Source organism: Lycorma delicatula, chromosome 8, assembly GCF_047948215.1.
Source record: "Lycorma delicatula isolate Av1 chromosome 8, ASM4794821v1, whole genome shotgun sequence".
In the NCBI taxonomy this organism is placed as follows: domain Eukaryota; kingdom Metazoa; phylum Arthropoda; class Insecta; order Hemiptera; family Fulgoridae; genus Lycorma; species Lycorma delicatula.
Genome location: NC_134462.1, coordinates 96,989,848 through 97,006,243, shown reverse-complemented (window position 1 = coordinate 97,006,243; position 16,396 = coordinate 96,989,848). Strand labels below are relative to the sequence as shown.

The window sequence follows — 16,396 nt, the reverse complement described above, 5'->3', positions numbered from 1 at the left end:
CATGAATTAAATCATGTTACAACTAATGCTTTCATTAAAACTAGAGCTCTATTTAAATATAAATCAAATACACTAGATTAAACAGTTTTATTATACACAGATTTTACCAAAGCTTTATCTAAAATATTTTTCCTATTTTTTTTTTGCAATAAATCCCCAGCCCAACACAGACCTGTTCATAGACTTATTTTCTAGTTGGGTTTAGTTAACTTATTTTCTATTGGATAGCTCAGTTTAGTAAGGGCATCTCGTGTAATAGAGGAAACAGACTAGGAGAATTCTCTTGTATGAATAATTATTTAACAATTTTCCTAATGCATACACAAAAAAATACTAGAAAGAGAGAGAGAGAGAGGCTTATACAAATTCTGGCTGTACAGGTATATTTTACACCCTTTGCTTACAACAAGCTTTTTCTTACTAGGTGAAACTATTCTTAATTATTAATCCAGATATACCATTCTTTGCAAGAGTAATATTATATTCAGTTTGTTTTTTTTACTGTATTTATTTTTTTTTTAATGAAAAGAAATAAAGGATTTATTATTTCTGACTGCAAACTACAATTTTTTTTTTAAATTATCTAAATATCAAAAATTATAAGAACTTTTTTAAAATAAACAGAAAATTATCTTCAATGGACCTTTTGGAGTAATTATGCACCTCTCCTTCAGTGGAGTGATCAGTACTGTTGTGGTCAATGGTTCCCATCTTAGAATTATTCAGATGTAGTCCTTTTAAATTGTTGAATGCTATATTTAATAATCAGAATTTTTATATTCGACAAGATGTATTTTTAAAATTTTTAATTCTTAACGTACAAGCTTATACAATAAAATATTTAGCTAAAACAAATGGAAATGACAACTCAGTGTTTCTCAACCTTTCAGTATTTGCAACTTAATTTTCAATCATAATTTTCATCGCACCTCCCTCATACTATAACACTGTATATAATAATAATGTATTTTGAGTATTTTGACACTAAAACTATACTACGACCTTAACTACAAACCTTACAAATTACCAGAAATAAGTAAATTTATTGACAATAGGCAACACCGATCCGCTGCATTGACAAAACCAGAATCGATGCCTCTCTATTGCTCTCTGTCTTACGTCCACCATATCAAATATTCTTACGTCTTCACAAGAAGTTCAGATTTCTCTCGAACATTCTGGAACATCTGTGCAAACGTGTATAAATGCTGCACCTTATTCAACTCCAGCCAGTCTCAGTCGAGTTGATCCTTCTATTGCTATCAAATCTATTGTGAATGTGTATGTTATAATTTGTGTGTTAATTGCAATTCACAGAAGTAGATTGATACAGAATTATGGATAAATTTTTAAGAGGGGTACGAGCATTAGACAATAGTGAAGCATCAAGTGTACAGACAAGTGTGGTTCCGAAAATATTCTCAAGTAGACTTGAATTTTGGATTTACCAGTACTGAAATAAATGAAGAAAGGTCCCTGTGTGTCATTTGCACAAAAATTTTGCCAGCAGACAGCATGAAACCTAATAAACTTAAACAACATTTGGAAACGCTTCAGAGTTGAGTGCAACGAGAATTCTTCAAATTAAAATTAAAATCATATGAAAAGCAAAAATCATTTTTAAAAAAACTTAGTCTGTGAATGATTGGAAAACAATGACTGGAAATAATTTTGCAAAATAATTACAGTTCATACCTCTATGAAATTATACTGTTGCCCGTCAAATTGGTGATAGCTGAAGCTGTACATCAGCTTTTCGGGAAGTTGCATGAGAAATTGTTTTCAATTCAGCTTGATAAGGCAACAGATAGCAATAAAGATGCTTATTTCATTGCCTATGCTTGATTTTGTGATGTAAGTCAGCAGTAGAAGAACTAGTTTTCTGCAAACCAATAGAACTCAAACCAACAGCACTCCCATTATTTGTTATCTTAAATGATTTTATAAACGAGGCAAACAAAGAGTGGAAAAATTGCATCGGAATATGCACTGATGGTGCTCATTCTATTTCTGGAAGATTCCAAATTAAACAAGCACTTGTGAAACAAAAATCTCAACAGTGTGTCTGGACACATTGCATAATCCACAGAGAAGCTCTGGCTTCCAAAGAAATGAGTCCTGGTCTGAATGTTGTCCTAATGAAATTTCCCATGATTTCAAAAGAGCAGACCACAATATCACACACAGAAAGACAAAATGGAACACATATTATCAGAAAAGACGCTCATATAAATAATACATAAAATCTGACTTATCTGTAGTGTACAAATCTCAATTGCTTGCATTGTAATAAGTCCTAAATAAGTCAAAGAGGACTTTTCGTGATACAAAAAATTTATAAAAGTGTTCACTCCCCCAGTGAATCCACCTTTGTAAACCACTTCATTGAAACAAAACACATGAACACTTCATATGTTCATGTGTTTGAGATTGAATGAGGCATATTTAAAGACTGAGTTGTAAATTACCCTTTCAGATTATATAAATTGTAATGTCAGATTAGATAAACTGATTAGAGTTGATTTAAATCCGTAACACTAAATGATTCTGTAAAGATTTTTTTTTGTCATAGCAAATTGAAAAGATAAGCCTTAGCAACAATAATGCTCCACTGGACAAATAAGTCATGGAGTGGATTTCAAAAAGTAATCGCTACTATTTTTCAAAGTGCCGCTTATCAATTGAAGAAGGTGGTTACAGGATGTTCACTGGAATAATACTGATCCAAATGACTGATAGAGGATATAATACTGATTAATAAATAAATTAATTCATCAATTCAATCAGAAATTGAACCAACAATAATGTAAAAATCGTATATATAAGCAACAAAAAATGCAAGGCAAAATTTAGCAACACTAATTACATAAACATAAAAACACCATTGTAACCGAATACAATTTAAAAATTGTACAACACTGTGATATGTTGTAACACATCACAAACAAGAAAAATTCTTTTTAAAAACAAATTTAAGCATAAGCACAACATCTAGCAATACCATATCACTACATTGTATCCACCAGCAACCTCTAAAAAATCTAAAAATTCTGCAAAAGCATCCCAGACACATGTCAAGTTCTTTACCTTTAAATAAAATATACTTCAGTCAATTTTAAACACAATATACTCTTACAATTTTTTTAAATTATAAATTTCAATATATTATAAATTTTTAAATCTATAACATTGTTGTTTTTGTTCATTTTGTTTGTCATTTTTGTCAAATTAGTAACATGTCATATTGTTCAAGTGTACTTATAACATCTCAGCTTTTAAGTGATTTATAAAAAATTTACATACTGTGGTTTAATGTCTTTGTACATATTTTTCTATTTGCATGTAATTTGCAAAAGTTAGTTTTTTAATTGAGGGTAGTGCCTGTTTTCTGTTCAATAATATGTATTTAACTGAAATCCAAGCCATATATTATGGCTTGAATAAAAATTGAACATTACATATTCAATTAAAGGATAATAAATACATATAATCAATTTTCCACAATTCTACTTTATGCATGTTCTCTTCAAAAATGTTAAGTGTTGGTAATTTACTAACTTTGATCACCATCTTCTCCTCTTCTTGCTGTTCCAGTAAAAAACACAGAACCATCTTCTGCTACAAGTACTGCATGGAGGCCATCATGACCAGCAGCTACTGCATTAATCTTTAGACCCTTTGGTATTGCTAGTTCAGCCCACTTTGAAGCTTTTCCACCTTGCTTCATTCCAAGGCTAGATGATTTACCACAATACAATATCTAAAATAAATATAAATGCACATTAAATCTATTATCTATTAAATTATTTACTGTTACTTTAGATTAAGATAGATTATTCTGGAATTTAAAAAAAAAAACTTTTATATTGTTTTAAAATCATAGTAATGAAGATAATTTATTAAAAGTTTTTACAGGTTTTTTAGTAAAAATAATTCAAAGGAAATCTAAAAAAATTAATACATAATACAAATGATATTTTGTTACCATTGAAAGATGATAATTCAGCACAATTCTAAATAGAAAACTAAAGATTCTTTTCTGGTCTTAGAAAAGGGAACCATTTTAAAACTGTTGCTTTTTCATATTATTCCATAAATCCAAAAAATAAAATATTATCGTTATGAGTCAGTTAAATGTTAACGATTAGCAATTTGTCTAAAATAAAGAAACAATTTTCAAAGCTGCTTGAGACTGATGTGAAAGATTTATGAAACAGAAGTATTTACCTTAGGTAGTGAAATATAATAATCTGCCATTTGATTATACAATTAGTACACTGAATATTAATAAGTCAATTTACTAAATTACCTTACGTTAAACAGGAAGTGTTGATAAAACAGCTGTATTTTCAACATGCTTTTGAATTACACTGCAAATGCTGAAAGGGAAGAACAGGTTATAACAACTACTGATTACAAATTTTAAAAGTTACAATTACATTAATGTAACTATGAATGGGAATAAATTACTATATTAATAATTCTTTTAAAAAATGATTTCAAAGGGATAATTTTTAAATATATAATAGTTTGGACATAATTAAATTCCAGGAGAGACCAGGATTGATGGATAACTGGTTATATTGTGTTTGCTAGTGCCACACTGGGTTTTTTTAAAAAATGAATACCATGGTAGAAATGAAAAATTTTCACGGATATCCTACCAAATTTGAAAAAATATTAGAAAAAAGAAGATTTTGATTATTATAATCTCAAGAACTGTGATCACTGGGCCGCAAATGTTAAATATCAGATTAAATACACTGATTGGAGCTGATTTAAATCCATAACACTAAATGATTCTGTAAAGATTTTATTTGTCATAGCAAATAGAAACGTTAAGCCTAAGCAACAACAACACCCGAATGGAGAAATAAGTCATGGAGTGGATTTCAAAAAGTAATAGCTAATATTTTTCAAAGTGCCACTTATCAATTGAAGAAGAGTTACAGGATATTCACTGGAGTAACAGTGATGCAAATGACTGATTGACATCAGATAGAGGATATAATACTGATTAATAAATCGATTAATGAATAGATTAATTCATCAATTCAATCAATAACACAGTCATTAACAAAAATGAAAGAAAGGAAAATTAGTGGATGAATACGTACGTATCTTTTGTAATTTTTTTTTTAGGACACATGAAAGTAGTACTCCCATTTATACAATCCTACTGGAAATATCCTGGCTAATCCAAGATCACCAAGTCTCAGCAACTTTGTCATCCTCTGTATAATATCACTTTAAAACTATTAGGCTGTTTCTGCCTTTTTAAAATGAAATGGAAATCCTACAGCATCCAAAGTGGGATCTGTAATTAAACTTCTTTAACGCAAAATTTACAAATTTCAATCACATTTAGTTATTTAGTTTCCAACAGTGTACTTTGCATTCCAAGATACTAATCTGCTGCTTTCTGTTTCACTTCTTTTTATTTACTTCTCTGGAATTTTTTCTACTGAATTTTCAACAACTTTTCATGTAAGGAATTTTTTTTAAAAATAATCATACAACTGTATTACTAGAATCTGGAAACCTGATTTACTTCAAGTTACTTCAACATACAGATTCACATTCAACCTTCATAGAATATTCAAAACAGGTAGAATTTACTGTTCGAAGACTATATCTAATGTCTCCTTTGTATTTTCTAACTCAGCTAAGTTTGCAACAAAGGATGAAATTCAGACATTTTGATCAGAAGTTGGTGGATACTAAACATAATGCAGACTTTACCAAACAAGTGTAACAAGACTAAATATAGCCACAACCTATCATCATTACATCAATGTTTTATTATCCTATACTTTAGATAAATCTGAATAAAAATAAGTACCTATTTTTTTTGTCTTGTAACAAAGACATGATTAATTTACAAAGTACAGAATATTAGTTTATAATATTGAAATTCAGGTCACCTTGATAAATCATAAATTTAAATTTAGATTTTAATGACAGTATGATAATTATGCAAGCTGTTACAAAAGAAAAGCAAAATAAGTAGTGATATTTTAACCAATCTCTTTTTTCAACTGAGGAAATAATGTACTTCTTTAGTACATTATAAAGTTGAAGAAATTATATATTTCACAATTAAGCACAAATCAATTACCTCTTATGTGTACACTCAAAAGAACTAAAAGAATAATTACTTACTTTACCAGAAGTGGTACGTATTAATGAGAATTCCTTTCCAGATATGATTGAAGCGACTTCATCATCGGTACCAGAATGCAGCGTATGCATGGAACTCTCCTCATCGAATGAAGCAACACCACACACATCGACACATTTCCGAGCCAGTTTCAGAGGTAATTCATTCAGTGAATAACTAGGTGTACTGCTAGGATTCACTGTTCGAACGACAAATCCATCCTGAAACAACAAGCTCTAAGATTATTTCATCTTTTTAAATCATACTATGTTAAAATTTAACACAGACCATTTATTAGGGTGACATATGCTATCACAAAATATAAACCATTGCCTAAAAATGAGATAGCTTTTCTTGAGCAGCAAGAATCTCTTGCCAGAACTTATTAGAAAGAAAATTGAGAAGTGTTTTCCCATTACTTTCTTCACTCTGTTATCTACTGGGTTCTAAGCCTATTGAAAAGCAGATAATATTCCCCTCACCCTGATAACTACTCCTAAATAGTGAAAACCAATATTATCAGAGTAAGCACCTCTAACTGGCCTCTTGTACCTTACATATTTTCCACATATGTAATAAGCAAGACTACAATTCATAATATAAAATTAATGTATCCCAATCAGTTATGAAACAATTTATTTCAGTATCTCTATTCAGCAGAAGAAAAAAGTAATTATTTCACAAAAGCTATAAACAAAGCGATAATAAAACAGATTATTTTAAAAGAAACATCTATATAAATAAATTGAGCACGTAAAGACTGTTTACTCAGAAATATTAAAAATTGAAACGTCAATAACAACATACAATATTATGTACTTTTTACAATAAACAACTAAATATAGCAACAAAAACACAATCTACAAATATACATTTATATTGTAACAAGACCAGTATAATGGACCTGGGTAATGGATTCCTTCAAATTAAGAAATATAAAAAATACTAATGGAAGGAATCCAGAAGGTTACTAAAAGGGATCTTTTTCTCAGGCTAACAGGTCATTTAACAATATTCATTGTAATACTGTCAATGGCTCACCTCCCACAACACAGAGTTGTTCTATAGAGAAGGGAAAATGTAAGGGTGTGGATGATAATTCTCATACTTCAACAGTTAAGGAATGAGGCGGTCTACAGGTCAGAGTATATAAATGTTGCTTGGACCAGCGGGAAAGTCATTATCAAGCAAGATACGTGAGTGTTGCAAGATATGTTCGACACCATGTGAGACGGCGTTATCAGTCAGCATGCGGTAACAATGTGTAAAGTGTACATCACAAGCATTCCAGTGTGAACAGTGGGTGAATTAAATTCATTCATAAATTGTTAGCGTAATTTATTGTAAACAGCAAAGGTATTTGCAGGGAATGAAATTTACACTTGTCTATCTTATCTCGTGATTAATGCAATACTAGTACAATCATTATAACGTCTTTAGTCAATTGGACTGTATTCTGATTTTTATGATTTAACTACCTTTAATAAATCCTGTCCTTATTTGAAATACTACTTTTATATAATTTATTACTATTATTAATGTTTTTTGTTTATTATTATTCATTTGTCTTGTTTTCTATGTTCTTAAACTAATAAATTGTATTCATATAACCTTTTTTATTGTTAAGCCTCTCAATATCCTGGTCAAGCTGCAAACACGCAACAAAATGTAATATATATATATATATATATATATATATAGATTTTTTTTTTAATACACTGCTTAAGCTTGAAACTTTTGTATGCGAAAGTGAAATGGAAATTTTAGAATCTAATGAAAATGTCATGTCTGACTGATAAGGCAGGCACTATGTAATATATCACATATATAAACTAAGATAGATACAGAAACAACAAACCCAGTGTGCAAATTCAAAGTGTGAGAAGTTCTTCAATTTTAATAATACCAGATGTACAAAAAAAAAAAAATAGGGATTTTAATTTGTTGTATCTCTTGGAAGAGGTGTACAGTGTTGATTTAAGGTTAGAATCAAAATGCAAAAAGGACAATTTTAGCTGCTTGTGTAACCATAGATTGATTCCCTAACTTTTTGCTCAACAGCACCACTAGCAAAGATGTTGATTCCTGAACAGAAAGCCTTCTGTGTTTTACAGTTTGCTAAATGTGAATCTGTAGTTAGTTTGACATGTGTTTCATAGAAAGTTTAATGTAATCCTCCAAGTGACAAAAATTGGTCAATGACATAATCGATTTGAAACAAGTGGATGTCTGTATAAAGGGAAGAGGCCAAGGGTCTCTTCCCTTAATTGTAACCGGTATGACCACAGGTGTCTGAAAAAAGAAGAAAACATGTCAGGGAGTCTTTCCCGTGTAGTCCTAAAAATTTGTTAGGCAGGTTAGTCATGATCTGGAAATGCTGATGATGACAGTGTGGAATATTTTAAGGGGATGCTTGTACGCATCCATACTGTTTATAGCTGTTGTAGGTTTGTACCTAAAAACTATGGTATGCATGCATGACTACAATTAAAAGTGCAGCATGATGACAAGTGTCTTAATGTATTGTGTTTAGTGATGAATCAACATTTCATCTTCTTGGAAAAGTTAACACACATAATGTTTGTATCTGCCCATGAACTTTTACAATATGAAAGAGACCTTCCAGAATTAAATGTTCCCATTGCAATATCCTGAAGGCAAGTTTATAAACTGTTCTTTTTCACTGAAGCAAGCATAACAGGAATTACTTATTTGGATATCTTGTGTACATCACTCTTTCCTAAAGTGCAAAATGAAATAGAGAATTTTATTTCACACAAAGGTAGTGCTTCTCCTCACCGCATAATTCTGTATGGGATCAGCAGAATGATGTTTTCCCAACCACTGGCTCGATCAGCATGGATGACAGAGCTTGTTTGCAGTGGCTCCAGGATCACCAAATATAACCCCATATGATTTTTTCCTTTGAGGTTTTTTAAAGGATCTTGTGGAGTGCCTCCCTTCTAATCTACCCTATTGAAGCTCCAACAGCTATCTCTTCAACTACTCCAGACATGCTGGTTAAAGTATGGGACAAACTCTTATATCACTGGATGTGTGCTACATGATGAATGGTGCTCATATTGAATACTTGTAGGGAAAAACTCTAAGTTATTCTTTCATTTTATTTTGATTTATTACTCTAAGTCAAAGTTAAGAAATATTAAATAACTTTAAAACTCCAATATTCTTTTTTATACACTCAATTCACAATGTTCAAATGTATTAAGATCTTATAATCCACAAACTGCTCAATATACCCCTGTCATTCTCAGTAACAAGGGTGTGAAGGACCTGCACTACAAAATATAAAGCACATACAAATGGATATTACTACTATGTTCAATTGATATGTTTAAACACATAATAAAAAAAATAAAAACAAAGATAAACATAAAATACATCATATTAACATAAAGATTGACAGAAAGTTTGACAAATATAACCCTCAGAACAACAAACAAAGAAATAATTACACACAGAAGCTCCACCAAATGAGAAAATTTGAAACAAAGATAATACAATGAACAAGTAAAAACCTCCATAACATATTCAACATTTATAAACTGCCTCGTAAAAAACAGAATCACAATCCATCATCATAGACAAGCTTGATATTCTCACGTATAAAAAAGGACAGATTTTTATTATACTAGGTTTGATAAAAAAATACATGGAATTTTAGTTTTTCTCAAGAAATCTTTATTTATTTAATACTGATTTTGTCACCTTCGGAGACTCCCCTTCAGATATAATACATTTGTGCCAGCGCTTTTCCCATTCTTTAAAGCACCTCTGGAATGTAATTTTTGGTACGGTGTTTAGCTCCTTCAGAAATTCTGTCTTTATCTCTTCAATGTTGGCAAAATGCTGTCCTCTCATGGTTCTTTTCAGCTTGGGTTATAGGAAGAAGTCACAAGGAACCATGTTCAGTGAATATGGAGGATGAGTGTTGTTTCTGGCCAAAATTCATGAACAAGCAGCAAAATATCAGGTCTAGTATTTTTAGACATTTTACCTTCAGCTCCTTTAAATGTTACCCATTTTAGTTGTTGATCTAACCAAAATCCCAAAATTGTAACCCGCGAGCACTGTGTAACTGGTTCACCATGTTCCCTCAGCCACAAAAAGCAAATGCATTTAGTTTACTCCAAAGAAAACATGAATCCAGTCGTTTTACACAAAGATTCTAAACCGGCTATTGCATTTTGGAGTAGCCTCTCAGCAGCAGCTAAAGTTCTAGGTGCAACGTAAACTGAAAAACCATCTACAAAGGAATTTTTGCATACAGTTTGTTGTAGTATTTATTGCTACAGCAAACAAGGTAACACTTAGGACACTTTTCTGAGATATTCTGTTTTGAGGTGTAAAATTTTCGATGGCTGTCTTTTCAACTTGTACTCTAAAGGACCGACAACTGAGGAAGCTCAGTTGTCGGTCCTTTAATAATGTAAGGACCATTTAATGTAATAATGTAAGGATACATTTAATAATGTATTTAATAAATGTAAGGAGATTCCCTTGAATACACCAATCATTCAGTTTATTTTGGATTCCTCTCCTCCAAGCCATGTCATACGCCTTTTGCATATTGAAAAACACAGCATGTTGGTGAAATAGGAAGATGTTTTGAATGACAAATTCTAGCACAACCACATGATTGATAGGCAATCACTTAGGCGGAAACTGCATTGTTCAGGGGCAATTAAGGTGTTTTTCTCAAGGTTCCACAATAGAAAACAGTTTACCATTCATTCCACCAAATACTGGGACAGGGTACTGCTCAAGGAGATAGGATGATAACTGGAGGGATTGATTTATCTTTACCAGGTTGTAGTACAGGAATCACCAATGCTTCTGACCAAGAATCTGGAAACATCTGGTCAGAAAAAATTCTATTATAGACACAAAAAAGATGTCGTAGTACAGTATCTGGGATATGTGATAACATACTGAGCCTGATATTATCATTTCCAGGGGAAGTGTCACAAGAAGTGTTCAAGGCATACTTTAGCTCATTATAAGAAAAGGATATGTTGAATTCATTTTGTGAGTCTCATCACAAATGAGATATTTTCTACCAGCAACTTATACTGCACAAACTCAGGAGAGTATGATGATGTAAGTGAAACTGATCTAACATGTTCTCTACATCAACAGGAATTAACCTTCCAAACATGTTCTCCACATCAAGTGGCAAGGTGACAAGGATTCCATTGCTTTCCAATCCAATTGGCTGCAGTGACTGTACCGATCCACACATGGCCTGAACCTTTCTCCAAATAAGCCGAGAAATGGTATTATCATAGTTCAGCCATGATTTCCATTAGGCACGCTATAACACTTGATGGGACAGCCCTTGCATTGCGGAAGGCACAGAGCATTTCTGTCATAGGCCCTCAATTGAAATTGTGTAATGCCCTGCAATTCCTTTTAAGCACCCCTGCAGTCTTCGTCCCACCAAGGATCAAAAGGCCATTGTGGTTTTCCAGATTTTAGTGAGATAAATTCATTTGAACTATTGAGTATTAGGTGTGTAAATATGGCAAGTTGGTGGATCATGCTACCAATCCTGTCACATTAACCAAATGAATCTTTGTATCAATTCCAATCACCTTTCCCAACCACCCATCTGCGTGGCTGACTCTGAGGCAAATTACTACTACCAGCTTGAGATAACAACCAGTCTGTGACAGCTTTCAAAGTTTTTGGAAACGCGTCAGCTAAGTCATGGGAAAAGAGATGCTGAACACAAGGACAGATCGATGCACAAAAATGTACCTGATGAAGATGACATAAACATGTATGACCTATCGTTTAACAAGCAGAAATCTAAGTTCTGCCTCAGTTGTTCAACTACAGAAGCACAGAAAGAACATGTTGATGAGCCCCATAAATAATGACGGGTATTGAAATCACCAATTGTTAATCAGGGTAAAGGAATCTGTGAAAATAAACTGCACAAATCATCCTAAATGATATCGAAAATTGGAAGATATAAATTGCATTTATTCATTTTAAATAGCATCAATATCTTCACTGTGACTGCAGGGATGTTTGTTGCTAGTGGAATACAAGTGGCTAATATGAGTTCCTTCAGGAAAACAACTACACCTTTACATCCTCTGCCTCAGTCTGATGGTCGCATATTTCGCAGATGTAACCGCAAAAGGACACATCATCCTGAGGACAGAGGCAAGTCTCCTGCAGAAGATTATTAAAGGATTTTCTTCCTTTAGTAGGATTTTAATATCCTCATGATAAGAATGGAGACCCCAAAAATTCTATAGAATATTTATTCCTATAAAAATACTCTTTTTCTGTTATATATAAAACAGTGTGCAGGTTATTTGTCAAATATAATTCGGTTTTTCTTTTTGGTATTGATAACTTTAAGGAAGTTCTGTGCTTCTTCAGGCACTTCATTAAAAAACGGCCTCCATTAAAAAAAAAAACCCCCTTTAATGTAAATAAAATTATAATTTATAGATTGTTACATACATCTTTAGCAGAAGTAATAACACCAAGGAATTCCCCATCAGAGAACATGACACCATCACAATAAGCATCAACTCTAGTAATATTTTGTATCGTTAAATCATCAGTTTCAATGGTTACCAATTCTCCTCTGCTGATACCAGATCCACTTCCCAGCAAACGAAAGAACAAGCAGTCCTAAAAATATAAACACAAAACATAAATTAAATACAATAACTCTACAATCAGTATGGTTTTTCTTTATAAGAAAAAACATTTTCACAGTAGCTTATTAGCGATTTTCAAGTCTTAACCAATGAGAAATCAGAGACATCCATATAATCATATTTTTGTGGGTAAAGCATAAACAGAAAACCAACAACTGTGTCAATTAATTAATTAGTTCACAACTGCTGTTAAATTCAAAGTAAAATCAAGCCATAAAATTGTATTTTAATATTAATGACTATGATTCTGTGCCAGACACCATTTTATTATTGAAATTTGATTAAAAATATGACCTGGCCTGAGATATGTAGATATATACATATTACACACTAGATATACTCATTAAAAATTATAAATTGTTAAATACTAATTATCTTTGATGGTAATTTTTCTGTTACAGCAGTAATTGTCATATGCAGTTAGTAGCTATACAAAATAATAATGGTTTAATGAAATGATAAACATAAATAGGTTTGTAAATAATTTGCTAAATGTTTACACAAATCCTGAAATACTATTTACATGCATAAAATTAAAAAAAAGAATATTTTATGATTTATTAGCATTTCTGTTGGTTTTTTCTCAATTTCTTACAGCGATCATTCGATAAATAATTACATCCACTCAATACCTCATCTTCATCTTCACTAACATTAGATTCCGAGGAGTAAAAATGAATAATGAGTTCAAAATTAATAATGAGTTTACCTACGTTGATATCAACAAAATAATCCATCTTCCACATTTTTTCTTCTTGCTTGTTTAACAAAGTTCTACCACTTACCTGCCGTTACTTCAGTGATAGCTTTTTTAAGTAAAACCTTCCTACATCCACTAATTTATAAGTTTTGTTATACAAATTTCTTTTACTTGACTCTACACTAGTTCTACTGGATTTAGATTGTGGTAGTAGTATGATGGAAACTGTAATACTGCATGTCCATTTCCTTCAGCCATATCGATTACATATTTGTTAAAGTTTTGCTTATTTTTTTAACTTCTCCTAGGAGTTTAACCTTTAAAAATGTAGAATCAAATGGGATTTGTTTATTTTTCAGCCATGATCCGCTTTAGTCATAATGTATTCATGATTTTTTTTAAATCTTACATTATGATACATTATCCATAACAATAACATTATTCGGCAGAATTAATTTCAAAATCATATTAAACCAGTTTTTAGAAAAATTACCATTCACATGTTTGAGGTAATCACCCTTTTTATTGGATTTTAAAAATTAATGATGCACCATTAACAAATCCATCATCATTCTCTACATGACATACAATCAACCATTGTATATCCTTTGTTGGTTGCCAATTTTATATCGGTACTTAAACCAGACAGAAAAGCCTGTTTAGATGTCTTAACAGAAGTGTCACACCAAACTTTATTGAATGAATGACCTTTGTTCAACCAAATAAAATATCTTTTTTCCCATCTTTCAAAACATTTTAATTTGTTTCAAATATTTCTTACACCAAATCTTTATGTCTCTATCATGATAAAACTATTTTTACTTTTTCCTGCAAATTTGAAACCCATAGATAAAAAAAATTTATTTAAACTAGCCCGACTAATTTTCAGTAAATCCATATCACTTTTGATAGCTGAAATTACCTTGTGGGCAATTCATTTTTAAAAGAGAAACCGTGACTTTGGATCTGACAGGTTTTTTTTTAAATCATCAAATTGGCCTAAAACGGATTTTGAATCCTTTCTTTTCTTTTTTGTCATATATACTCCCCCATATTTTTTCTTTTCAGCTTGCGATCTCTCAATATTTGAAATGGATACACCCATGAATTCAGATGTAAGCACTTCTATTACTTCAATTTCTAAAGTAGGGTATTTTTCACAAAATTTATTGAAAACATTAAGCACTACCGTCTTTTCCCCACTTTCTAATATTTTACCTTTTCTGTGTTTATACAGCAAGAAGGACTCTTGGCCATGGTTATTAAATTTCACAACACTTAAAACACTTATAAATAAAAATTTAATTTCTAGCACTGCAATAAAGCAAGGAAGTCGTAAATTTCAGTGTGATACTTATTTAAACCAAATTAATCACAAAAACAACCTCACTGAAAATAACTTCTATCACGAGCAGGTAATGCCACAGTTAAAATAACTATATTTCACAAGACCAAGACTTTCATGAAGTTAACTTTTCATGTATAACATTGTACATAATATGAACCAAATTGCAATTCAAATACTTGCAAACATACAGAACATTTGTTTACTCTAGGCCTCAAGTAGCAAATAATATGAATATTATAAAATTAGAAAACTGAAACTTTTCAATTTAGTGTATTTTTTACATTGCTATAGACCTAACATATTTATAATTACATAATAATAATGTAATAATCTGAGATTAATAACAAACGTAAGTAACGATTAACATTCATATGATGAGGTAGCTATTTTTAAAAGTGATTTGTCATTTTTGTCCACCCAGTAGATTGCATCAACCGGTAAAGTAAATAAAGTAGACAGAAAATAGATATAAGGAGGTGCCCAGAACATTATTCCGATCAATCAGTCAACAGTTATTACGCTCATCTGTAATGCTGCAGGGCCTAAATTCAATCCATTTAAGTTGTTAGTTTTAATTAGCTTTAAATATATTGATTAATTATGTCCTTTGGTTGTAGGATCCAACTGATGGCACTGTCCTGGTAATGATCAGCTTGAGATTTGTCAAGATCAACAGACAAACAAATTATATAATTATCATATACTATGATGTTTTTCCAAGTGGAAAAAAGCTGTCTGAAAACAAATTCAAAATGACCAATACATAAATGTGACCAACACGTAAAAACCATATTAAACTGACCTGAGCATAACCAAGCCATCCTTTTTTATCGTTATAAAAATCGTGGTTATGCATATAAATATGTCCTTTAAGAGTTCCACCATAGCCTGAACCAATCTTGAATAAACCTTTACTGTTGTGTAAATACAAATATCTCCCATCACTGGCTAAAGCCCTTGCAGCACCAGAGCGACTTCTACTGTTAGCAACAATACTAGTCATACAATCTCCACCTCCACTGGCACTGGTAGTACTGATTACAGCCACCACAGTTGAACAGCTACTGCTGCTACTACTTGCACTAGCAGTACTGATGACAGATGTAGTACTCCCACTAACATTTCTGTAATCTTAAAAAAATATAACTCTTAGTCTTCTCGATCTCTGCAATCATAAGTATTAATAAAATAAAGCAGTTTAACTAACTCAAAATGCATATTACAACTAAAAAATTAAAATTAATAGTACATTCCAATTTAAAATAGTTATGTTTCAGAAATTGGAAACATTAAGCAACTAAATTTCCGATTGGAAAAGATGATTTGAAAAGATGTGTAACTTGAATCTATTAGCTCTATTGAAATCTCAGTTCTGTTCAAATTGTTAAATACAGGGTTTTAATTTGCTACAAGAATATTTAAATATTGTTTTCAACTGAACATTATTTTTTCAGTTTTTTAATTTTTTTATTCAATAATGTGTT

General features: G+C 31.3%; 1 protein-coding gene across 1 annotated transcript in view; it reads right to left on the bottom strand.

Annotated features, from left to right (window-relative positions):
• The window catches only part of LOC142329500 (E3 ubiquitin-protein ligase MYCBP2-like), a 145,412-nt gene that overhangs the window by 90,704 nt on the left and 38,312 nt on the right, over window positions 1–16,396 (bottom strand). The window contains exons 7-10 of the mRNA XM_075374174.1: window positions 15,715–16,043; window positions 12,662–12,835; window positions 6,163–6,381; window positions 3,559–3,760 (exon numbers count right to left, since the gene is read on the bottom strand). Coding sequence (XP_075230289.1) covers window positions 3,559–3,760; window positions 6,163–6,381; window positions 12,662–12,835; window positions 15,715–16,043 — 924 coding nt within the window. The remainder of the gene's footprint in view (window positions 1–3,558; window positions 3,761–6,162; window positions 6,382–12,661; window positions 12,836–15,714; window positions 16,044–16,396) is intronic.